Source organism: Acanthaster planci, linkage group LG12, assembly GCF_054643075.1.
Source record: "Acanthaster planci isolate LZ-2023a linkage group LG12, COTS_SCS, whole genome shotgun sequence".
In the NCBI taxonomy this organism is placed as follows: Eukaryota; Metazoa; Echinodermata; class Asteroidea; order Valvatida; family Acanthasteridae; genus Acanthaster; species Acanthaster planci.
The window spans coordinates 6,982,663-7,008,364 of record NC_141788.1 but is presented as its reverse complement, the minus strand read 5'-3'; the positions used below and the strand labels follow the sequence as shown (position 1 = coordinate 7,008,364).

Genomic DNA, 25,702 nt, shown 5'->3' with positions numbered 1-25,702 from the left:
ACGAATGAATGGGAGCAAAGTCTATAAATATCTGAAACTGCACTGGTTGCGTGCCCAGCTTTCAACTGCAGATTTTTTTAACGAGAGTAAAACCGTGCTTGCGCTGCAGGAGAAAAACGTAAAGTGGGTCCTCAGCTCAACGAGTAGTCCAACACATTATAAACATGAGCATGTTTGCGTATGTTGTGTTCAACAGTCCAGTTAAAGTTCGGCTCAGTAGGCTTAGATGTCCTTCAAGCAAGGATCCACCTTTACACCATGTTTCGATTTTTATGGTATCTCCTATTTTAAAGAATTTTTGCCGTGTTGTTGCAAGTTTTTTTTTTACCCAATGGCTTTAAAGTCACCCGCTGTGACCCCGTGTGAGAGTCTTGTAGGCCCACCGGCAGCGGATACGAGGACAGCAACCAAATAGAATGCTAAGCTGTAGAATGCTGATTTCACTGGATTAACGGCTTCCTGTCTCGCCACAAGGGACTGCTTAATTACAACCTTAATGGTATCCAAATTGCCATCGCTTGATAAGATGTGGCGAGCCGTATAATTTAAGCTGAAATGACTGTCGTCCCTCAACAAGAGAGTGCACAGTTTTGGGTATTATGTCCCATCTAAGCATTTGGGCAGTATTAAGAATTAAGACTATTGGGGATAAAAACCAGTCAAATAGCCAAAATTATTATGGTTCGATAGCAATAGTCTCTGCTCAAGGAATAGGCCTATGCATTCCCATTTGCCAATTACATCTAAAACTAGTAAAAGGAAGGGTACGGTCGTTGGGAATGCAGCATGTCAAAGGTCACGAGATAGACATTTGCCGAAGAGTACAACAATAAGCAACACTGACGGCAAACAATCCGTTACCGGTAGTGGTAAGTGTCGTCAGACGAGATGAATGCGACATACGGCTACCACATTCTGGTGTTCCGTCAGTTGGATTAAGACTGTTACGCCCCAACTATAGCATCAGTCCCAACTATAGTTGGGTCCATCCCAACTAGAGTGCTACAGTTGGGCCGGCCCAACTACAGCAGAGAGGTCCTGTGTGCATGATGTGCCCAGTATGTGCCAAAGTTATATTTTTCATAAATGTCATGTCATTGGTCACAGGGCTAGATGAACAGATGAAGTGCCACATTTTAGATGAATTTGTCAAGTGTGAGACACATTGACTTAGGTGATGTTGACACATTCCACACAGACAATGGGCACCAATAGTTGGGCAAGCCCAACTGCAACACTACAGTTGGGACTGTCCCAACTATAGTTGGGACTTATACTATAGTTGGGACGTAACACGACGACTGGAAATGAAGGAGCTTGAATTACCGGCAACACGTACAAAATAGAATCAAATCTCTTAATGAAGCTGGTATTAGGTGTGTGAAAAATCCAACATAATCCTTGGCAGAATACAGGTCCGTGGGAACTGAGCAAACATCCAAGCTGAACGCCAACCAAACTCATCAAAATGTTGTTTTTACAAAGGTTTATTAAAAGTCCCTTCTTTTGCAAAACCGGTCTCATTAAAGCTGCCAGACTAGTGTCCACAAAATAAATCCTTCCCTCATAAATTCCCTCGACGGGATGAACCTCACGAACAAATTAAATGGGTTATTACAAGCACATGTCTCATTCAAGGTGTTCCAGGGTTCAAGCAAAATGATGAACTATTACATGACCATGATGGACTGTGAATGTTTGGATGAAATTCTCTGCGGGGTGGGATTTTACTTTGATGGCCCAGCCGGACAAGACGGCAAAAGTCTATGTCTGTGCGCATCTCTAGACAAACTTGAGTGTGTCAATGGGGAAATGTCGACGTACAGCGGATTTTGGCCTCCAAAAATGGGAAATTGTGGCTGGTTTATTGCATGTTCTGTCGTGTCTGTGCATGGGGTTCTCAAGGTAAAATCTCCCCCGGCCTCCTTGAAGAATAAAAGGTAGGTTCACTTACTGAAATCCTGGTGGTCACCTCCGCCCGATTTTTTGGACTTGGACATGTCGCTGCTCGACTCTCGCGTCACGCGGAAGCGAATCTGGATTGGAAAAAGGTGAATATTTTATCCGTTTGGGGATGGAGGAGGTAAAATATATACATCCGAGGAAGGTGGCACTTTGATTACAATATATATCCACAGAGAGATCGGCTGAACGGATGACGAATCTGGAAAAACCGGCAGGAGATTCGAAGAGCTGGCCTACATATTACAATACAAGCCAGGCGGCGTTATTCGGGCTATGCGGTTGGTCACAGCGGGGCGGCAAGGGACTGTAGACGGGTAGACCCGTGGAAGGAAACACGGTGCGTTTATATCTGCCACACTCAGTGGTCGGATCAGCTCTCTCTCAATATCCACTGAGCTAGATCAATACGTGCTGACAACAAGTGGGGTAGACCGACGGCTCCTCGCAACAAACCCCACGCCGACTGACATCAGAAACAAACTTTCCCCTCCGATAAACTTTCAAAGAAAAGAGCCAAACAAACCTTGTCTATCACGGACATGGTTGATATGCATATGAATAGCACCCCGTCCTCGATTCAGTAAGCACACGGCAGGCACTCGCTCGGTTACCGGGAGAGAACACTTCTTCCATTCACTGGTGTGTGAACGTCTGGAGTGTTAGTGTGCGCTGTGCAACCACTGTAAAATTGCTGTTATGTACACTGTACATGTACTCAGATCCCGCATACCACGACAAGTGCACCGGCTAGATACGTATACACAGTGTCTCCCCTACCATGTGCGTATGAGCCCAGGCCGACAAGATTCATTACGCGGTTAAGCCAGCAGGGTCAACAAAGCTCGTGATTGGACGCGAGTCTCTCACCCAGAGATCATTTTTCCCGACCTGGACTGTTTTTGTCCTGACGTTTCCACCCTCGTTTTCCTTCAGCTAAGGTCACTGGCGTACATGACCTGGAGGGTAGTTAAGAACATTACTATACAGGGTCGACGGGTCTATTTAATTTCCTCAAGAGATACATGCAACTGGAAGGAACGTGTCATCGTTGCAGTGGCGAAGGTGTTTTAAAATTCCGAATTTTTTGCTCGTAGGGGGCGCTATGACACTTGGCAAGCACGTCAGTTTAATAAGCTTTGTTGCCCGAAATTTAAATGGAAGTTTCTGGCTTTGTAATTAACCAAAGTCAAATGGGTTCCCTGATATATTGCAGTACTGTTTAAGAAACTCAAACAGTTTAATTTGTGTTAATTTCACTGGAACGAAAGTTGACGCAATCTTAAATGAACCTATACAATGCTCGAGTTTTCCAGTCACGAAAGTACAAATCTATGATAATAGGCCCGTTATTTGTTTTTTGTCCGATGGTGCGGACAGGTGGACACATAAAGAAATACATTATTACCGATGAACAAATAATAATACAGGATTGTTATTTTAACCAAGATTTTTTTTAATTGCTTTATTATTGTATTTGTGTGTACGTCAGTATGATTTATTCTAACCTTTAAAAGTCTTTTCATGTTGTTACTCGTTATCCAGCTAGATCCTGGAGGGGGCAAATGTGGACCGGGAGAAAAAACAATTCCCATACCCTGCGATCTCTAAAGAGGATTAACCGATGAGCCTGAAACAGAACAGTAATACTCGCCTTCGTCCAGAAAGCTTGTAAAGATCCCTTAAGTTAGATTCGCGCCCCTTAGAGTCGTCGAAGATCACATAAGGCAAACTGTTAATATTTCAAACCCCCCCCCCAAAAAAAACCTGGCTCTATATTCGCCTCGTAAAGCTTGTTAGCCCAGATGGTACAGCTTCAAGTCACCTTACCGAAGACCGTACTTCCTACTTGAATATCTAACCTTTCGGTGCTTGTCTGGAAATACATGTGTAATAGCCTACTCTTGAAAGCTTAACGTTACATATGACGTACACGACTTCAAGTTAATGTACATGTGACTTTACAAGTTGTACAGAGCAGCACATTTGAGTTTCTTTTGTCGTGTGCATGAGGACTGAGTGAAAAAAAACTCAGCCCAAAATATGAGAACCTTATCAGGCTGCATGGTCATGACTTCATTCAAAAATAGCTATATCTAACATGGAATGCGTGTAGTACATTTTTTACTAAAAATAGCGATCCAAGGTCAGAACTCGGACAGGATAATGCACTCACCATCTTGTCAATGCAAGTATAAGCAATCTCCGACACGGCGAATCAGATTGGCGATTATGGAAGATCCGGCAAGGTTACGACTCCCGATATCCCGTAATGGTTCCGTGTACAATGCAGTTTCGTGGAAGCGGGTCCCAAGTAAAACCAAAGGTGTGGTAGAACTACGGGCGTGGTCAAATTATACATAGGTGTTGTCAACCCGTCTCCGTCTACCCAGCGAATATCAGGCTAGCATAATCTCTTTCGCACACTGTACCAAACTACCTGCATATTTACTCCATCTGCTGGTATGGAAGTCTCTTCATAGCTCGTCAAATTGTCAGTCGACTGAGCTACATGCGTCCAACCGTGTCCAGGCCTACTAATGGATGTAGCATGAACAGTCTGCTTGGTCTCAATGAATTCATTATCATGCCAATGTAGCGGCTCTGTTGACCCCTGATTGTATGCGATAAGTTGAGGCATGGTTTTGGAGGTGTCCCGTTTTGTTTGCAGGTCAAAGACACGATTTGAATAGGAAAGTGGCCTCAGACAACTTTCACTTGTTCATAGACTAAGTGCGGGCCAGTCGGCCACCTTGTCGGTTTAGTTGTTTGTTGTTTGGGCCGAAGTAACACTGGGAGTTTAGGTGTCTATTTTTATTTGCAACGATGGGACCCACCACACAACTTTATTTTATATACAGTACAAAAATACCGCATGCGTTGATCCAGGGGGGAAAATGAATTCACTTATGAAAAGTACCCAAAACTGAGAAAGACTGTATTCATTTTGTTAAGAGAGTGTAAGGGGGAAAGCCCTGAAACCGATTTCCGTACACCTTTCACGTTTTTCTAGCTCTCTGCTTTCTTCCAAAATTGAACATAAATTCTACCGACAAGTACTGTTATTATGTTGGTCTGGCCGTCTGCCTTTAGCTTTTTATTTGGCGCCTTGTGTGTACAATGTACTTAGTTTGGTCAAAAGAGGGCGCTACAACTCACAGTGAACTTTGACACGAAGTCGTCAGCTATGCTGCAGCGTGAATATATGCACGCTGCGCTGTAATATTGCCTGCAGTCTTGGAAACTAAGCTTCCGATTCGAGGTGATGCAATCAGTTTTGTTTGGATAACTCGCTGTTTTCAGCTCCTGCAGACGCCATTCATCAAAAAGCTCGTGATCATTAGACTTGGTTTAGTAATCAAATCGTCTTAACACTAATGCAGTCGTTGTAAACGCGATGGTGAAGGTTGTTTTTGTTCACCCTGACTTGGGAATCGGCGGAGCAGAGCGACTGGTGGTGGATGCGGCTCTCGCTTTGCAGGCCCGGGGACACTCGGTCAAGTTGTTCACGGCCCATCACGATCCTGGACATTGCTTCAAGGTTGGATGTTGATTCATAAGGGGCACAATCAGGCAAAAACAGAATGAATCTTCACTTTCTATCCACAATGCTGCACATGTTATCCTGCAGTTTTCTCAATTTCTGACACCACTGTTGTTGTAATAATGACCCAAAAAACTTAATTTAGGACAGCCAAATGTGAAATTCTGTTTGAAAATATGGAGGAGACGTTCCTCTCTGCATGTGTATTTTGGACAATGTCAGATTGGGGCGCTGCATACTGTCTGCTTGTGGTCACAGTAAATTGAGCGTATGCTAACTTAATTGACCAATTTGCAGGAAACCAGTGATGGCACATTGGATGTCACAGCTGTGGGTGACTGGTTACCGAGGAGTTTCTGTGGTCGATGCTATGCCCTGTGTGCCTACATCAGGATGATATACGTCGCTCTCTACCTAGTGCTTTTCAGCGGGCAGCAGTATGATGTTGTCTTCTGCGACCAGATCTCAGCATGCATTCCTTTCCTGAAGATGAGAAGAAAATCAAAGGCAGGGAAGTTGTGCCATATCCAGATGTGACTTGAAACCCTGTGAACAAACTCAATTACACTGATCTGAAAATTTGAAGTGTTTTTTTGTAAATTGTTCAATATTTTCCCTTCTAAAGTTACTTTTTAGCACGTTATCGCTTTCCGTTTGCTGACATGTCATTGCATGTGTCGCATTCTTCCTGTTGATTAAAAGATGAAAACCCTCATGTCTGTCATTTCCTCCCCTATTTACCACCTCAAATTGGAGAGATATTTTGATTTATTATTTCTTTGTTCTGGCAGGTTTTGTTCTACTGTCACTTCCCAGACCAGCTCTTGACCCAACGCTTGACCTTCCTGAAGCGTCTGTATCGCGCACCCATCGACTGGCTGGAGGAGAGGACAACAGGAATGGCTCACTGTGTCCTGGTCAACAGCAGCTTCACAGGTGTGAAGATTGACCACTTGCTGCCGGGTGGTTTGAAAAATGCAGCGCACATAATCAGGACTTTTTCAAGATTTTCAGTTTTCAAAATATCTTCAAAAATTCATCATTTCAATTAATGGACATTTACACCCACATGAGCTACTGTCTGTTTCAAAACAAGGCTGGATTATCTCCACTATTGAGAGTGGAAAAATGTTGGAAATGCCCAGCAGCCTGGTCTTTTGTTCTGAGAACAGTCTTTTGTTACAAGGCCAAGTTCCCTTTGTCAGATTTCGGAGACCCTGGTCATGCGTATAAACACACGGTGCCCGAAACCGGGCTCCCTGGCAGGAAGTGGTTAATGATCTTGTGGGATTCGTAATCACAGGCCTAGTAGCCGGGGTTGTGGGAGAAATTGGCATTTCAGTGGAAAGCAAAACAAGACTTGTTTTAATTCTTTTACCAATTGAGATTCTCCTTGTGTTCCATGATGTGTAGACAAGATCTGAAGTATTTCACAGGCTGAGTTGAAAGTTTCAATTTGGATTTTAAAGAGAAGTTCCTACATTATATCATTCCTTGAAAACCTAACCTTCTGAAAAGCTAGAAATCTGTTAAATTCTGAGGCATCTGTTACCTGCAACATTAAGGTTTGATCGTGATTTAGCCTAACAACAGGAGAACACCATATTGAAGGCCCAAATTCATATGCAATTTGACCGTAGGTCATTTCATTATGGTTTGTCATGAATATGCATGATCTCCTGGCAAAGGTGAAGCTGTTTTTAGAAAGGAATTAACTTGGCAGAGATTTCCATTGAAACAGTTAATTTCACTGTGATGTGTTTTTTTCTCATCCGACCCCACAGCCAAGACATTTGCCAAGACATTCCCATCGTTGGGTCACATCCAGCCTGATGTCCTCTACCCATCCCTCAATTTCTCTGCCTTTGACAGCCCAGTAGAAGCCCCCAAGGATCTCCTGCCCCCAAACATTGACATTCTCTTCTTGTCCATCAATCGCTTTGAAAGGAAGAAAAACTTGGGATTGGCCATTGAGGCTCTCGGTAAGTTAGTCAAAGCCCAAACATCCCTCTTCGACTCCAAAAAAAAAATTCCTTCCAGTCAAATAAAATGAAATCAATGTTTTAAAAGGTTCTCTTGAAACAATATTTGATGAAAAATCAATCTTGGACAAGAATGATGAAGACATAAACAACAAATTACAACAAAGAAGCTCAGACAACTTTTTTCCCCCCATTTTTTTTTTCAGAAAAATTTTTCTATGGATCAGGTTTTCCCATAATTCCTTCCTTAGAAAATACAATAGCTGAACTTCGGTGAAATGTGACGAATGACTCAAGCATATTTGTCCATGAATTCTGCAGTTACTTTGAAAAAGCTGAAAATGTGATACTTTGCCAACTCATGACAGGAAAGTTACTTGAAAAACTACCTCATGAGGATAGAAAGCGTGTGCATCTGGTCATGGCTGGAGGTTATGATGAACGCGTAACAGAGAATCGCGAGCACTACTTGGAGTTACGCCAGCTAGCAGACAGGCTCCACCTGGATGATCTTGTCACCTTCAAGCGGTCCTTCAGTGACACTGAGAAGCTGAGCCTCCTCAGTAGCTGTGCTTGCCTGCTCTACACCCCTAGCAATGAGCACTTTGGCATCGTGCCCATTGAAGCCATGTACGCAAGCCGGCCCGTTGTGGCAGTCAACAGCGGCGGACCGCTGGAGACCATTGTGGACAAACAGACAGGGTTTTTGTGCAAGCCCGACCCAGAGACCTTTGCACTGGCCATGAAGGAGTTCGTCACCAAGAAGGATCTGACCAAGAAGTTTGGCAAGGCTGGCCGTGCTAGGGTTGTCAGTAACTTTTCCTTTAAGGCATTTGGCAATAAGCTGGACAGAATTGTTAGAAAGCTTCGCAAATTATAGCCGTTATGAACAATTGGCTCCACTCCTTAATGTACATCAAGGTATTTGGTGACCTTAGCAGTACCATTTGAAAATGAGCTCTGTCAGGATTGTTGGCATTTCACTTGCTGAATTATGAAATCAGCTTTGGATAAACTTTGTCACAATCCTCAATTTAAACTCATTCAGGTTTGCAGCTCTAAATCTGTAAACAATGTGTTACTAGCATCACAGTGCTTTGCAGGAACTACCGAGGAAAGAAAATCAACATGCCAACTGGAATTAGCTTTATTATTTGCAAGAGAGATGTTTGCCTATTGCCTAAGTTAAATGAAAAATTCAAATTGGAACAATTAAAGAGTACTAAAAAAAATGGCTGAGAATGAATTCAATGCCTGTCCTTTCTGAAGTATGCTTAATTCTTCAAGCTTGCCAGTGGCCTGAGGGTGTGGAGTAAGTTCTTGGTCTATTCAGAGCTATACAAGATCTGCACACAGACCTACATCATGGGGCAGCCATCTTGCTTTTCTACCATTCAAAGCAATGTAAACCAAACTGAGGCTGGAAGGAAAACTAGTCTGTTCCCTTTTACTAATATGTGAAGTTGTAGTACTATTGCTACAGGGAACAAGACAGACATGGAAGCATCATGATTAAGGTCTGTTGATGGTAAGAGCTGAGGGGAGATGGGGCTTGTTACATTTCCGTCCTTGGTATTTTCCAAGATTTTCCCAGTTCCTTATTTTCAAAATGGGTCAAATGATGGACAGATTCACACTCAATAAATTGTCAACAATTCAGATCATCATCCACTAGATGAAAGTTAAAGACTTGTTTGTCCAGTTACAGAAAACTTCTACTTGTGTCAACCTTCAAGATAATTTACATATTCACACCCGTGTAATGTGTGCAGCATCAGCCCTCACAGCCAATCAGACTCCTGGGAAGGAGGAATGCTTACAGCTCATAGCCAATGAAATTGTATGATAAGTGACACCATTTCCAGTCCTTACACAAGGTCAGGTCACCAGTCTCAGGATGGCTTCACCAAGCTGCCGTGAGCACCTGACAAATCAAATGTCACATAACTAGGTACAATTTACTTGCACCAAGATGTCTATGGGAAAGGCTCCTGTGCAGGTATCTCAGACATTTTCTTTTGCCGTCCTCGACACTGACTTTCTCAGTCGTCTCTAATCCCTTCTCATGAGTCTGTCTTGTCTGAGTCTAGCTTCTGCTTCTTGGCCCAATGAGGCACGTCCGTGTTGTCCTCCTCCTCCTCGTCCGACTCCTCCTGGAAGATGGCTTTGGGCTGTGTCCTGAAAGAGCAAAGATAAGTAACCGCTGGTAAATTGCTGGGTTTAAGTTCACCGTTAGTCAAGAGAGGGAACGATACAGGCTTTGATGCAACGACAGTATACTAAGGAGATATGACAGGTGAGTCTATGGGAGCTCCATGAAACCGCTAGCTGAAGGCTTCCATGGATGCATGTGTTGTTTCCAGCCACAGCCATAAAATTCTGCCGTGGCTTTACATGCTGTGGATTTTCAACTGAATGTGCACAAAATAGGCAAGATCTTTGCATGAGAGTGGCATGTAGGTGCAATGTGGTATCACAGGTGCAATGTGGTATCACAGGTGCAATGTGGTATCACAGGTGCAATGTGGTATCACAGGTGCAATGTGGTATCACAGGTGCAATGTGGTAACACAGGTGCAATGTGGTATCACAGGTGCAATGTGGTATCACAGGTGCAAAGGGACACTAACCAAGCATGGACAAGTTGGATCAAGGACCATAGTTAACCACAATTTGACTGACTCCGATCGAACACGTGCTAGTTGATGATGGTTTGACTAGTCTAGTCAACTATTTGCGACCAGCCTAATGAGGTTGATTGCCGCGTTGGTTGCCGGTTTTAATAGCACAGTGCAAAGAAGACCATTTATAAGAAAAATGCCAGAAAACCAGTATGTCACAAGTGAACAACCATTTTAACTGTAATCTTTTGCTATTTTACCCTTCCTTCGGCCTCCCTTTCTCTCCGTCAGCCTGACAACGGTTGTTCCCAATTCAACTTCACCGCACATGCGCTAGGTATGTCACGAACCAACCACTAGTTAACTAGTGGTTCTTGATCGAACTTGCGCCATGCTGTAGGGAAATCCTTGAATAACAGGTAAAAAAAAATGAATGTGCTGACAACAAACTCACTGGGAATATGCGGGGGCAATCCAATACGGATTGGACGAGGCGTCCTTGGCATGGCGTAGTATGGCTTCTCTGGGGTTGCTGTCATCTTTCTTGTTGACGGCGATGACCTTGGCCACGTAGGATGACAGGCTAGCTCCACCAGAGCCTACCCGGCCCCCACGACCTGAATAGACAAAGTAAGAGAAAGAGACACCAGAAAAGTCAGGTGTCTGCAAGTCGACTGTGAGATATTTTTATGTGGGCAAGACTGTGAAGGGTTCTGATGTAAGGTCCAACAAGAATTCATTTACATCTCTTGAGAGATGTGTGGGTTGAAACATGTTGAGAGTGAAAAATATGAGAAAGATACTTGAAAATAGCCCTTGTTTGTATTGTTAGCAAGACAAGAAAAGTAAAGAGGGGTAGGGGGTGTGTTTTGAGATACAACAAATATCCATGAAAAACCCTTGGAAACTCGGATGCTTAGCTTGACATATTTCTTGGTTGTTGTTGCCGATACGGGGAGTGGAGGGTTCCTTTGGGGGCTTTGCTCACCTGAGGTGATGGGTAGGTCTGGTCGGTGCGACTTGAGAGGGTCTTGTCGGTCCTTCTGCGACTGTTTGTATGACATCAGCAGCTTGGGTTGGTCTTTACGGTACATGCGAAGCATGTGAGCTGAAAGAAAACGATGAGTAGGGTATCACTGCCAAGCAAGCGAAGCATATGATGCAAACTTCAGCACTTGGAGATTCACATTCATCGTTCAACTTCCACTCTCCTTAGCTTTCATAGAAGTCCACCATCCTTGTTCGCAAAAATACGAAATTTACATTAAAATTTCATATTAAACATTTATGTACAAACATCCACTATCAGGGTTAGGCGAAAACTCAGATACTTAGCTTGATATTTTTCCAGGCTGTTTTTGCCGATGGGGGGGGGGTTCGTTTGGGGTTATCAGGGTTAGAGGAAATAATGACAAAGAAACAATTATGATCTTTTAAAGCTTCAATTTTTTCAGTCAAAAAGTAGCACAAAGCAAGCTGGAAGTTTAAAGTTTTGGCGATGATTACCGAAAACAGAATGTAAAACAATGCCGGTATTAAGCTAGATTGTAAACCTACGTGTGATGACGTGGTCATTTCTGACTATGTCTGGTTCCTTGGCTTTCCTCTTCTTCTTCACCACACACAGCTTAGCACCCCTGCGAGTAAGAAATAACACATGTAAAAGAACATGGGCAAAAGGGCCAGTAAGGATTCTGGTTGTCAAACACGGACATCATACAAAAAGACTAGATTTGCTGTGTCATTTATCAGCCTACATAGCTCACTGAAGCCACCCGTGGCCATGTTACCATGCCAAACACAAAGGTAATACAAAGGCTTGCTAACCATTGTTAACCAATGATCACGTTTGTATTTGGCCCAGTAAGATGGCCACCGGTGGCTTCAGTGAGCTATGTAGGCTGATAAATGACATGATACTTGACTTCGATATAAGAGCTAAATATTCTCTTCACAGGTAAGGTCATCAGACTACTGAAAGATCCATGTCTTTGAAAAGCTGAACTTGTGTTAGTCTAGTTTCATGCTTCAAACTCAAATTGCTTGGCCAGTCTCTCTGGTGTAAAAGGCTGAAAAAAGTGTTTTAAAAACTGAGCAGAGCTGGTAAACCATTCAGACTTGGCACTGCTGGGTGGGAATTTTAAAGGACTTTAACGGCAACATAGTAAAGTTTGTCTGATTTTTTATTTTCACAGATGTTTTTGGCAAGGTCTCAGTCTGTTTCCAACCCCTACCTGTGACTCTTGTTTGGGTCATAGAAGATCTTGGCGTCTCCGTTGCCACAACCGACAATGATCTGATTCAGCTTTGGATGCCACAAGCACCTAGCTACGCCCTGCAATGTCAACATTAAAATAATGATTAGCTGTCAGTGCTGTGGTCGGGACCATCGCAAGACCAGACGGAAGACCAGACACAAAGCCAGACACAGAGACAAGACACAAAAACCAGATTCAAAACCAGACACATGACCAGACACAAAGCCAGACACAAGACCAGACCCAAGACTAGACACAAGACCAGACACAAAGCCAGACACAAGACCACACCCAAGACCAGACCCAAGACCAGACACAAGACCAAACACAAGACCAAACGCAAGACCAAACACAGGACCCGACAGAAGACCAGTCACATGCAACAGGGTGAACAATGACAAAGGAATGCTTTTGCTGCAGATCATTTGAAGAGCTTGTGACTTGAATGCAGACTGGAGGTCTTGTGTTGGTCTTGTAGAGTATTGTGATAGTCTTAAGACTAACAAAAGTGTCAGCAATTGTTGGCAAGTGTTAAACTTAACTCAAGTTAGCAAAAGTGGGGAATATAAACCTGTACCCCTGCAGTAATGAAGCGGGTGTGTCCCATAAAACAAGTCTCCCGCCCAAGGCTATGAAAATGAAAGATTACTTCTAAAGACCTACCGCATCGCCACACGGAATCTCAGCGACAGTGTCGAAAGTTTCTCGGTCCAGAAAGACCAGTTTACCCTCCCCTTCCCCTTTCTTGACAGAGGTGCACGTGACTATCATCTTGTCGTCTGGGCTGAACAGGCAGTCTACCCTGCTGGGGAAGAGGGGAGGATTGTGGGTGTGGGCAAAGGATAACTTGGTAATGGGTCTAACATAGGTTTGCAAGCAGCATAAGAATCCTGTGTCCCTAAGTAGGAGACTTTACCGAAATTGTTTCAGCCCAGCTGGAAGCAAACAAAAGCCCATGAGGGCAGAGACTGTTTCTGTTGGTTAATATTAATTGACTCAATCCCCAAAATGGCTTTCAGGGTTGCACACAGCCTACGGGGAGTTGAGAAGCCTCCTGAAGATAGTAACAGTCTGACTATCAGGGGTAATACCAGATCAAAAGCTTCAATCCCTCATTAAATAATGATGGAAGTAGGAAATACAAAGCGTCTTTGTAACAAAGTGATATATATAAATCAAGACACAAGAACAGTTGTGCATTCTTACCCTGAGAAATAGTTTGTGAGTCCAGTTGTGACGTTTATCGGTCTCTTAAAGTTACGTAAGTCCCACAACTTCAGGGTATCGTCCCCTAGGATGTGAGGAACCAGACAAGTCCGTGATGGATATTGACAGTAACTTTCATTTATTTCTTTCTTTTGGGAAAAGTGAGAGGTGACTATTCTTCATGTTGTCAAATCTTTTGTTTACCTCCTCGTGTGGCAAAGACCCTGTTGTCGTAGGAAAACGTCATGCAGGTGCTGTCACTGCCAACAGCATGGGCTGTCTTCTGGTGGTACGTTGGTCTTATCTTAAAAACAAAAAAAGTGGAATAAAATGACGGGATATTGGAGATCCTCTCCACACATACCGTACTCTACCTCTCTATGGTGTTAACAAATTTCTGGATTTACATTTTTTAAAGAGGTATTTGTTTTTTTACAATTTAAAAGGCCTGTGCTGCTTCCTGACACTGTGCTGAGTTTTTGGCAGACTCACGAATGGTTTTTTGACATCCCAGAGCTGCAGACTGCCATCCTGGCATGGGGCTGCGATCAGCTTGGCGTCGCGGCTGAAGGTGCAGCATGTAGGCACCGTCTTACGGCCACCAACCGACCGGAACTTAATGACCTCCTTCTGGCGTTTGGGCTGGTTGAAATCCCATATTCTAACCGTCCTGACCAATGGAAGCGACACAACAATCTTTTGTAGTACGTTACAAGGAGACTTCATGGGTTTTAGAAAGGACCACAACGGGAGAGAACTTGATTAATCAACTCTGCTCTGAATCAGTTCAGTCTGTCTGGTGAATACAGGCTTTGCGTGGCAGCCACCTTGTGAGGTAGTTCTCTTGATCCACAGGGAAAACTCCTTTGTGCATACCCTATGGAACAAAAGCAATGGCCTGCAAGATGGCAGCCATGAAAACCCTCTATTCGTAGTGTTAGACTCAGTGTTCGCTGTTTAACAAGCAGTTCTTACCCGTCATCTGAGCAAGTGATGAATTCCTCTTTGACTTTTGGGTTCCAGCAAGCCCCATTCAGGGCAGCCACATGACCCTGAAGAGAGAAGTAAAAACCTGACAAAAATTACTCAAATTGGATGCGAAGGCTTCTCATGTGAGATCTCCAAAGAACATGATCAGAATACTATAACAAATGAATTGTTGGCAGTCAACGGCAGGTTGATCAGGTGAGAAGATGAAAATGTCTTTGCCTCAGAAACTCACAAAACAGTTTCTACTTCTTAAACCCCAGACCCTCCAAAATCCTTCAAACTCCACAAGACTTGCAAGGATTTTCCAGGATGGGGGAAGGTAGAGACATCACTATTACTGTATAAAGGGCAAGTTGTTCCTTGGAAGCCTTCATTACAAAGAATGAGTCATTGTGTCCCTGCACAGTTGCCAAGTGGAGTAAGGCTTTGGTTCCACGGCTACATACCGGTGCTTTGGATCTTAGTGGGCATACCTTGGTCTTGGCCATGTCCACTATGTACTGGTCACCTTTGGCACACTCCATGACCTCAAAGCCGTCGCGGTCGATGACCTTAGCCTGCGCCTTGGCAGCTGCTACAAGAATGCAGTCGCCTGTGATGCTGTACTGCAATGTCTTAATCTGATGACTGCAAAAGAAGAAACGAGAGGCAGTTTCACATCGTGACCCAGCCAGTAGTAAAAGTAAGTTGCAACTACAGCGAGCGGTAGACAGCACATTTCACAAAGCATAGCTAACCTAACTACGCAGCATATGAGAATTCAGCAAAACCTTTCCTTTTTTTAACCACGTATTTACTCTTGAAACTTTGCCCGCTGGGAAACTGACTGGACTGGAAGGCTGTCTGTGTATCAAGATATCTTCAAGCATCAGGCTCCAGATCAGACAGAATAGAGGCAGCGACACCGTCAGGCCTAGTGCGAGCACAGGCTGGCATACTGACCTTTCACACGGTTGCAGCGACCGGAATGAATGCAGCGATGAGTCCATGGCCGCAAAGTCCCACATTTTCATCTCATAGTCATAGCCGCCTGTCACTAACCGTGAACCCGACGGGTCCAAGCTGATGGCCGAGACCTGCATGGATCAGTTGAGACGTGAGGCAGGAATTAATCAATATACCCATGTGTGCGGTACCTCGAGAGGTGAAAATTCCAAATGTTACTGTCAATGTAGAGCACGAAGGACAACTCTCCTTTATTAACATGACTAGCGATCAAAAAGGAATTACAATTTGAAATAAAAAAAGAAAACTTTACTGAGTGTTTTTCATGTCATATAATTTTTTGTTGGATGTCAATGAACAAAGAAAATTCAAAGGTTAAATCTTAAATTTTTGAAATGGGAAAGTTAATTAAAAGAGTGACAAAGATGCAGAAGAATCAAATGGAAATTGAGGTCAAAACTCACCGTCTTAGGTCCATGGTTTAGTACAATTTCATGAGAGGCCGGTATCTTGCTGACAAGGCTCTGCAAAAAAATCTTAATGCCACTTCAACGTTCCATTTTTATGTAATGTAAAGCAGCAGGAAGATATGTCGCGAACGAAATGTTAACATTGACCACTGAAAAATATAAAAATGAAGTAATCAAAAGGAAAGGGGAGTGGGATTTGAACTTGATATCATTCAAAACTTGTCAGGGAAAACTGCTTTAACCACTTCGTGCCGGTGGCAGTTATCAAAGTGATGATGCTGGGACGGGATGATTATCATTTTCTTCTGTTTTCAAAATCCTTTAAAAATTCCTATCTTCACTTACACCCACACGAAGGACTGTCTGGTTTCTACTCTAATCTGACAGACAACATCTATTGACACTGGATTATTTTAGCCAGGCCTGCTGCCTTGTAAAAAGAGCCCAGATTTTGCGGTGTTACATAATTTTCTTTTGTTCACGAAACTGGCACAGTGGGCTGCTGACCTCTTTTCAATAGGAGCCAGATTAGCATGCAGCGGTGGTGGAGCGTTTTTGTCCCCCAATGGTAATCTGCTCACACTAAAACCCCTAAAACAAGGCTAGAAAACGTGAAAAAATGTTGGTAATGCCCAGCAGCCTGGACTTTTGTTCCGAGTACGGTCTTTTGTTGCAAGGCCCAGTTCCCTTGTCCGATTTCAGAGACACCGGCCATGCGTATAAAGAATATGAGTCCTGTACCGGAAACCCCAGTGCCAAGTGGTTAAAATATCATATATTTGATTTTTCCAACCAAAAAATCCAAGCTTCATCCAAAAAATAGAAATTGATAACAGCGGAATTTAGCAGGGACAATGTTCTTACATCATCTTCTTCCTCTTGATTATCGTCAATCTCATCATCATCAACATCTGATTCATCATCAGCCTGGCTCACTTCATTCGCCTTTGACGAGGATGTTTTGGAGGTCGTTGGGGCTTGAAACCCTGGTGGCATAGGTGGACCTGAGTGATCGAGAAACCAAACATGTCTCAAGAAACACTTCCTCCACATGCAAGGAATGTTTTGCTGCCCTGCTCTGAAGAGAGAGATTTTACCATCCAAGTTTAATGATCAAACTTTCAAAGAGCTCTCTCTTGAGATTACCCTTTCCGGAACTGTTGGACCTTTACAACCCCAACTGGAATACTTTCAAAGTATCAAAGCTCTCACTGTATGCATTCTTGCAACTTTTAGGATTGCATACAATATTTCATGGACAAACCCGGCAAGTTTTTTTTTAAACTGTACACCTTTGGATATCCTGGATGTTTGGGATTAGACAAAAACCTGAAAGGTTTGTTGCATTTTTTTTGGTTTACCGATCATTTCTGTATCACTATCACTGGAATCTTCAGAATCATCGCTGTCGCTGCTTTTGTGGCTGTCGGCCCTTTCTGCTCTTTTCCCAGACGGCTTTGCCGGTTGTAGAGTGCCCTCTGGTTTCTTGGCTGTCAACTGTTGAGCTGTTCGCCGTGTCTGTTCAAACATCGCACTCACGTCAAATGTCCTGGCTTTTTTACCTTGGTGTTTACAAACAAATTGTACAAACTATGACTAAATATTTGAAGTGTACCTCCCTGGAGGAAGTAAAAGCAGGATTGAGGGCAGAATGAGCCTGTCCACTATTATGCTAGGCCCAAATATTTGGCCGAGGCTTGAAATCCAATACAAGTCTATGATAGTGGCGGTAGCCACTACCCATAGGGCTGTGTGTAATTCTAAGCCAGAGCCAAACAATTCAGACATGCCATCGATTTGCGTGGGGCTTGATGTACATTACAAGTTGACAGTGCCAGGGAGGTACAGTTGGTTTTCTGCACAGTGGAGGATTTTTCGCAAGACTTGGGGAGAATCCTCGTAAAGAATTACCTTGAAATTAGGATTTAACAAATATCGACAATGCCAAAATTGTGTGTTGTCAAATTTGCTACTTATAATGACAGAGAGTTGATCTCTGGGGCTAATTTGTGATAAGTTTTGCCTTCAGGAAATAGGCAGTTTTATCGCTGCCTCAGCTGGTTTTAACTGTTACACGTATCATTTCATTAACATAGGCCCAGAAAGCTTTAATATCTTTAAGGCTGAGGTAAAACAATTCAACAAGCCAAGCTGCCCTCTAGCGCCTCAGGCTGTGGTCAGATTTACTGTATCAACCAACATGGTGCACTTACCAAACCCCGAGAAGCCCATAACTTTGGCCATGTCATCCTCCAGTTTGGCAGATCTTTCCTCAGAGTCATCTTCGTGATCCACCCTCATGCTGGCTGAAATGTCTCCACCCCCACGTCCCCTCGCACCTTAAAGTTCAGACATTTGGACACAATTTTAAGGCGCAATTATGGAGACATTCTCCACACAGCTTTCAGGCATTTAACTTAGACTTCGACAAAACAAGGACATTCCAGGTTACATTCTAATTTTGAAAATGGAGAATGTTCATATGAAAACATTTATCTCTGAGCAGCGTAGCCGTTGTCTGCCATTCTGCCTTCTAACAGAACTTGGGCTGTACCGCGTCTTTCAAAAGTGTTGAGGGTGTGATGTGCGTGTTGACGATGTGTTGGCGGTAGTGAGACCGCTTTAGGCTCATAGTCATGATGGTCTTGCCATGTTGTAAGCCTACAGTATAGTCCTGGATATCTCCATTATCAGTTGAAACTTCCATGGGATAGCTGAGACCTGTAAACAGGGCCAACTCCTTTGTCAATAAGGAGTATGTATAGGGCCTTGTTTATGGGTCTAGGGCTAGCCGTACCTACTTACAATCCTGGACAAAATTGTTGAAACATGTGTCATACAATAGCCCCACTCCCCAGGTCAATGTTGCCATTTCTAGTTGGAGTGCAGATGGCGCAGTGAGACCCCAACATTGAGAGGGGGCCTGGGGATGGGGGCCTAACGACGTTTGGCCAGGGTTATAGCTGGAAGTGATTCATGACCACGATGACAGTGTGTTTGTTTCAGTGTTTGAAAAGAGTTCCATACAGGCTACGGACAACGCTACTTTTCCCTTAAAATGGTGAAGCTGTCACAAAGTGATAACACATCCTAAAAACATGAAAAAGTGAAATTAAGCTGGGAAACTTCCCAAACATTTACTTAGAAATTACACAGGTTTTCTTCAGGCAGGTCTCATAGGTTTATGTACGGAGATATCGAGTGTTGCCTGTATGGAACTCTCTCCCAATGTCTAATTAATGACGTGACAGCATGGATGACTAACATGCAATGCAGCCTAAAAACTACAGACTAAAGGTCAATCACTGATAACGTACAGGCATTATCAGAAAAATACTAAACAGAAGCAAAAGACTATGAGTAGTTGAGTTAGGCTAAGTAGCTAAGTGGGTGCCCGACAGGGCAGGTAATGCAGGTTAAACTGTTTCGACTGGTTGGGCGTATGGGCCTAGTAAGTAGTATAGCAATAGAAAAGTAGCAGGCCAAGCAAAAGTTAGGAAAGCTGGTGCTGGTCTGGTCATACTGGTAAACTAAAAATGATATGAGCAGATTTTTGAATGCGCGCATAACAAACGCCCGAACTCCTATCACCAGATCACAAAGTTACACGTAAGTATCTCTGGAAACGTTTTCAATGCCACAAAGGAAATTAAAGAGTGCTATAAACAACGTACAATTGCGAAGTAGTCGCATTTCTTCCAAGTCGTCATCGGAGTCCGCCATTTTGGCTACGGGTTTGTTGATATCATTTAAACCATGCGCCAGAAGGAGAAATTTCCCGGCACGCAACTTCAGAATTTCGATGGACCAAAAATGGTGGGCGGGACCCTGAATTTGCTGATAGGGGGGGTGCGGTGTCAGCCACCTTGAGCCGATCTTGAGTCATTAGCTTGGATTACGAGTTAACATATTTCTTCGGAACACTTTCAGTTAAATTTGGCAGGCTTTGGTCTTACCAGCCCTTTGGTGCATCTCTCTGGCAAACAATTAACCTCCAAGCCTATAAATAGTAACTGATAAAATTCTGGTAAAATTTAACGTGTTTAGTTGATTGTCCAGAGTTTTAATGTTTCTTTCACTACCATGTTTTTGGAGGGGGATGTGGAATATTTTCACCTTAAAGAAAAATCCAACGCAGTATTTTTTTTTCAAGAATTGAGTACGCGTGCAGTGTTGTAGGTTCGTAACGGCCGAGTCAAGAGATTCTTGACATTTTTTCTACAACAGGAAAGCTGTAGTGTCATTTTTCACGTTTATTTCCGAAAAATGGTCTTTATTTCAGTCTTCTTTAATGAGGGTAAACTCCATCAGTGCACAGCACTGCTTTTCATGGAGGCCCTCAGTGACAAGTATTTTTAGATAAGAACATGTACGTTCAACAGCAAAAAAATAAGACATTACACACAGCGATGTAACATAAAAACAGTAAGAAGTTTGGACAAATGCAGTTATTTAAAATCAATTTTTAAGAGGAGGATTAAACAATGTATAAACATGGAAAATATAAATATTCAATATAACATCTAAAATGTGCTTATTGGCAGACCTTTATGACATACATGTACAGATATATTGCTGGACTTACAAAGTATTATTGTTAACACGTGAAATGGAGTAAGTTATTCAAATTCTGAGTAAATAATTTGGATTTAGGATGTGTCTTGTCATCTGTTTTTACAAAATTCATTTTGCATAACTCAAGATGCATTTTCATTCCTGAATCGACATCACTTTAGGTCTGGGGCAGTTTTTCCTTGCAGGATTTAATTTTCGGGCAAGCATTCATGCACTTTCTCCAGGCAAGCTTGCGTCCTATAATCACTACGCTAAACATCTATGGCTTTCATCTGAGCTAAACATCTTTAACACACAAAAAGTGAACAAACACGACCATTTCTATCAAACAGGGAGACGAGTGCGGGGACGTTGCCAAAGGATTGAGGGCGTATGATTTCGCCCCAGACGTTCTCTGGCAGTTTGCACATGTATTTTGCTGGCACAAGATGAGTGAACAAAAAGGATTCGCGCAGAGCATGCAGAGGCCGCAGGGGAATCAAGTGAATATTTGATCGACACCCCTACCTCACCCCGCCGGCCTAGCCCTGTCATGAATGTCATATGTACGTGTAATGGGCGAGTGTCTTCCAGAAATGGATGATGCCGAAAGTTGTTGCTATGTACCTCTATAAACAGAACTTCGTGGAGACGGCACACATTCGTCATTAAGCTGCTTAAGTCTACTTCGTGGCATGGATGGCTGACGATTGTGCATCCGACCCACAGGAGGTAGATGAAGGATCTTCGTCTGTGAAATTGGGCGGTCGGCCTGCTGGGCATCGTTGATTGCAAGCCGTCGGAAATCTTCCCCACGAGTGAAGCACTTTCTGAGCTGGCACATCAGGTAGGTCAGTATATGTGAGTATACAGACTCACCTTCTATACAATCCTTGGGAGGTGTCTCTTTTTCCGGTAGATTGACCTAAAAATCAAGCAAAAGAACTGTTCACCGAGTGTTAAACCACTCTTGTGGCGTCACCCTATTCAGTAAAGTGTCGAATATGCAAAAGAAATTAAGAATGTACAGTGAACTGTACATTAGGAATGTAGTTTTTAAGAATGTACAGTTTGGACATTCTTCCAAAACTGATAGATCAAACTTGACTTGAAAGACACAGACAAAGCACTTGGATATTCAATTACAACGTCAAACACGGTGAGAAATGCTCTCCAAAATAAAGCAGATTGTTTTAGACGTTCAATACGGTTAACACTCACATTTTTTTTCATTTAACGCGGTAACATTTTCTGTTGAGATTAGCGATTTTCAGTCAAAGCGAAAGGCTCCTTACGTTGCACTGTATCGTGTCTTCAATGTGTCTTCTTCATTTTTACATACCCCTTCCGTTTTTAGTTTTATTTTATCTTTTCTCCCCACTGTAATTAATTTATATTTACATTCTAATGGTTACGTATAATTTTTATTATTTTTTATTATTTTTCTTTGTGTATTTATTTTAAATTCACATTTAGCCACTTTACTTTCGGTTAAACTTAAGTTTTAACTCTTTCTCTGTTTAACAATTTTTAAAACGACTTCAACAAGCACAATTCATGTTTAATTTTGTAAAACAGATTAATCGTTTAGAAATGAAGGTATGATACTTCCCAGATGAATGAGATGATATTCCAAATGCATGCATTTTCCAAACGAAAGAATTTCCTTTGTTGACTGAGGGATTTCGAAACATAAACATATACTTTCAAGGTTGTAAACGTAACTCGCGAAACTTGCAATTTCTTGATGGTGTAAAAAGGTCCCCAGCTCCGTACAGTCATATCGATAGCCTTTGCTAACTTAAATTTAGCATAGGGCCAATTTTCGCAACTAACATATAGATATAAACCCATGTGTGTGCTGTGCGAAACACTGAGGGCGTCGACATCTTCGTGTAAAATATGTGTGCTTGTGAATGAATTTACGTACATGCAAATGTACATGTACATAGCTATCAAGGCTGCACAAATAATGGTTCATCTCACGGCTCTCATAAAGCTTTGTTCTTTGTACAATGTACACAATAATAGTGGAGAGGGACGTGGTTTAAGTCGGAGAAACGACTCAAAATATGGAGATTCTTTGATTCGACGGGATTATTTGAACTGCGACTGCTGGGCTGTGGTATGCCCTGAATGGAGGGCTTTATATATCCAGAGCAGGCCCCACTGAACAACCAGCTAATCCTCACACAACAGTGCGGTAGTAGCTGTCCTCTGTAGCGAAAGGGATCACATGCAGCAAGGTATGAGACGGAGAGAACCCCCCCCCTGCTTTGTGTTGGTCATTGTCTCGCAGGAATCTTTCAGACATCTTTGGGGATGTTATGTAACAATAGTCTGAATTGTGTATAGGGATTGGACATGTTGGGGGGGGGTACCCCTCGGTCTCATTTCTTGCTGGGTATAAAGGGGATAACAGCGTTGTTAAATGCCTAGGGGGAGCGGGTTAGCGTGTTAGCGTGTTAGCGTAGCGGTTTTTTCCTCGCTTTGCACCAATGAGACCCGGGTTCGAGTCCCGGCTTGGCCCAGGCTTAAGTGCATTTGGTTTCCAGTCCATACTCGCTCTCGCAGGTTTTCTCCGGGTACTCCGGTTTCCTCCTGCCTCTAAAACTGGACCTTCTTCTGAACTCCGTAATGTGATGCTGTTTAATAAAGTGTACGAATAAACGTACAGTTATTGGTGCAAATAGCCTAAGTTGCTGAAGCGCCATTAAAACAACAACAAACAACAACATTAAATGCCTTCCAGTGCAGTAATGTCTTATGCCTCAAGAGGGATGTTTGTGGGTACACCAGTGTCTCGTCATTTTTTGGCGCATTAGAAGTTGTATCTTCTTAGCATTTGAATCTGTCATCAATTTTGCTTACTGGGAAAAAAGGCTTTACGTGGTAGTCGGTAAGGCAGTTCTTTTGTTTCAAAGGGAAACCTCCTTTGTGGAGCACAAGCATAGGCCGGCAAGATGGCAGCAAAACCCTCTAAAGGCCCCCCTCCCCTTGTTTCTCCACCGTTTCTTTCTTACGGACTACAAGAATATGGGCGATTCACAACAGTGCGCCTCCAAGAGTTTGCAACGCGTTAACCAATGACAATGCGCGACAGATTATTAGGTCGACAGATTTCGCGCACTGTGATTGGTCAACGCGTTGCAAACTCTTAGAGGCGCACTATTGTGAAACGCCCGTAATAGAAATTGACGAATAACAACTTTGATGGCAAATTAAAGGTGTGTTTCAGTTTCAGGGTACAACGAAAAAGAGAAATGAACGAATCTGCTTAATTAATCTAGCTGCTTTGACGTTTGTTCTTTTTCATTTGGCAGCATTGTAAGAAGAATGGGTATTCGTAGGCGGAAACATGTTGTCATCATCGGTATCTTGTCGCTTCTGGGGCTGATGGTATGCAGCTTCACTTCAAGCAACCTTATGATTGTCATCAAGTCTGGAGAATGCGTGTCTGGCTCTAAAAGAGGCATGCAGCCACCCCTCATCGGCGTGGCAGTTGATGACGACCATGTGTTATCGAGGGAGCCCCACAGCAGATTGGTCAAAACCGTCCCCGGCGAGGAACCCCTCGGCGCCAAATCTCAAGACACTTGCAGATGTCCAGCCGGCCTTGTGAACCAGAAACGATCACGGCAACGCGAGGTGACAACTAAACGCACCGATAAGATACACGTGGTGATTGTGACCAATCGACGCTCAGGTTCATCCTTCCTGGGCCAATTTTTCAATCAAAACCCTAAAGTGTTCTTCCAGTTTGAGCCGTTGAAACTGACAGAATGGAAGAGAGAGTTCTACCCAGACAGAATCCAATACCTTCGCCGCTTGCTCAAGTGCCAGTTTCTCAGGACACCGTATTTGGATGAGTTTTACAACCGAGAGCCGCTTCATCGAAGAAGCAGTCAAGTGCTCGTTGAACCTCCGCTGTGTAATATCACTCTGCGATATCACCGACCGCTGACTGACAATGCGATGAGGTACTGTCCTCCCTTGGAAACGACACCCCTCATGCAAGCCTGTCAAAAGAAGCAACATCAAGCGGTCAAATTGATCCGGCTATACAACATATCGTCGCTTGAGGAAATGGCCTGTGATCCTGACATCAACTTGAAGGTTCTGCACCTTGTGCGCGATCCCCGCGCAACCCACCACTCTAAAAGTCGCATCCGGAGAGCCAACGTGTCGCTGGAACTTGGAAAGTCCCTTGATGCCGACATCTCGTACCTGTGCAAGCGCATCAATCGAAACCTGGACTTCGCCGGTAGCATGCCAGCCTGGCTGCGCGGAAGGTACAAACTGATCAGGTACGAGGATATCGCATACGAACCTCGAGAACTTGCTAGGGAAATTTACGAGTTTGTTGGGCTAGGTCGACTTCCTCAAAAGGTTCTTAAATGGATCCAGGATAATACCCAGAGAAATGTCCAACCGAGCTTCAAAAGTCATGACACACCCTACATCTTGACCAAAAATGCATCCCAGGTCCCCGAAGCTTGGAGGCATCATGTACCGATCCAGGTTGTGCTCAGGATGCAAGAGTTCTGTGGAGAGACACTCAGAAGGCTTGGTTACAAGGAAGTCAAGTCAAAGCAGGAATTACTTGACAACAGCAACAGTTTGGTTGTAGACCTTCCCTCAAGTTGAACTAGTCTTTCCAAATTCATAGAACAAACCGGAACTAATACCAAAAACCTTACAAATGTGTCGTTTTGTATTCTACAGAAGCCTCCGTAGTTTATTTTATTGTTCTCATTTCCGACCGAACTTTATTTTTTGGTTCCGACCGAGGAGGGCAAAACAGTATGCCGCTGACCCTGTGCAAAATTTCCTACCAAGAAAAAAAGTTTAAAGATTATAATCTCAAGAATTTTTAAGGAATGGAAAAAAATTCCCCCCCCCGTTTTCAGACGACAGATACCTTACTTCAAGGTAAAAAAAACCCCACGAGAATCAAAGAATTGAAAAGGGACATCTTTATAAATTATATCTAAAGATAAAATCTCGCAAAGCAATCTAAGCTTTAAACGAACACGTTTGTCACACATTATTACACAATCCTCTTTTGAAAAATGTCTTTGAATTGATTACAATCCAAACAGTTAAATTTTACGTAAAATTTATTAAAATTAAGTATTCTTACGAACTACGAAAGTACTTATGAGAAATA

General features: G+C 43.2%; 4 protein-coding genes across 13 annotated transcripts in view; 2 read left to right on the top strand and 2 right to left on the bottom strand.

Moving 5' to 3' along the window:
- The window catches only part of LOC110977700 (cAMP-dependent protein kinase catalytic subunit alpha-like), a 61,432-nt gene extending 56,956 nt beyond the window's left edge, over nt 1-4,476 (bottom strand). For 2 of the 8 annotated variants that reach the window (XM_087144199.1, XM_087144198.1), the window contains exons 1-2: nt 2,489-2,716; nt 1,955-2,036 (exon numbers count right to left, since the gene is read on the bottom strand). In XM_087144199.1, the coding sequence (XP_087000325.1) occupies nt 1,955-2,036; nt 2,489-2,506 (100 nt within the window). In that variant the 5' untranslated portion in view covers nt 2,507-2,716. Of the gene's footprint in view, nt 1-1,954; nt 2,037-2,123; nt 2,431-2,488; nt 2,719-4,138 lie in introns of those variants that run through there. The other 6 variants (XM_087144196.1, XM_087144200.1, XM_022232040.2 and 3 more) reach the window with 6 other exon arrangements.
- Nucleotides 4,477-5,164: 688 nt separating this feature from the next.
- LOC110977698 (alpha-1,3/1,6-mannosyltransferase ALG2-like) lies at nt 5,165-8,730 on the top strand. Its single transcript, XM_022232036.2, has 5 exons — nt 5,165-5,503; nt 5,804-6,013; nt 6,298-6,442; nt 7,291-7,488; nt 7,857-8,730. Exons 1-5 carry the CDS (start codon nt 5,360-5,362, stop codon nt 8,366-8,368), a joined length of 1,209 nt encoding a protein of 402 aa, XP_022087728.2. The 5' UTR covers nt 5,165-5,359; the 3' UTR covers nt 8,369-8,730.
- Nucleotides 8,612-19,761, bottom strand: LOC110977704 (WD repeat-containing protein 70-like). Its single transcript, XM_087144193.1, has 17 exons — nt 19,653-19,761; nt 18,192-18,317; nt 17,340-17,540; nt 16,843-16,982; nt 15,973-16,032; nt 15,506-15,639; nt 15,037-15,190; nt 14,549-14,625; nt 14,066-14,243; nt 13,778-13,877; nt 13,574-13,658; nt 13,031-13,169; nt 12,344-12,444; nt 11,667-11,746; nt 11,098-11,217; nt 10,564-10,726; nt 8,612-9,666 (listed from the first exon to the last, which is right to left on the bottom strand). The coding sequence occupies exons 1-17, from the start codon at nt 19,699-19,701 to the stop codon at nt 9,552-9,554; spliced, it is 2,022 nt and encodes a 673-aa protein (XP_087000319.1). The 5' UTR covers nt 19,702-19,761; the 3' UTR covers nt 8,612-9,551.
- On the top strand, nt 19,435-25,689 carry LOC110977696 (carbohydrate sulfotransferase 1-like). 3 transcript variants are annotated; one of them, XM_087144194.1, is made up of 3 exons: nt 19,435-19,587; nt 21,172-21,379; nt 23,856-25,689. In XM_087144194.1, the coding sequence occupies exon 3, from the start codon at nt 23,869-23,871 to the stop codon at nt 25,177-25,179; it is 1,311 nt and encodes a 436-aa protein (XP_087000320.1). In that variant the 5' UTR covers nt 19,435-19,587; nt 21,172-21,379; nt 23,856-23,868; the 3' UTR covers nt 25,180-25,689. The 3 variants fall into 3 exon arrangements, with proteins under 3 accessions (XP_087000320.1, XP_022087726.2, XP_022087727.2); XM_022232034.2 differs by having other exon boundaries at nt 20,886-21,379; XM_022232035.2 differs by having other exon boundaries at nt 20,886-21,383.
- Nucleotides 25,690-25,702: the final 13 nt, after the last annotated feature.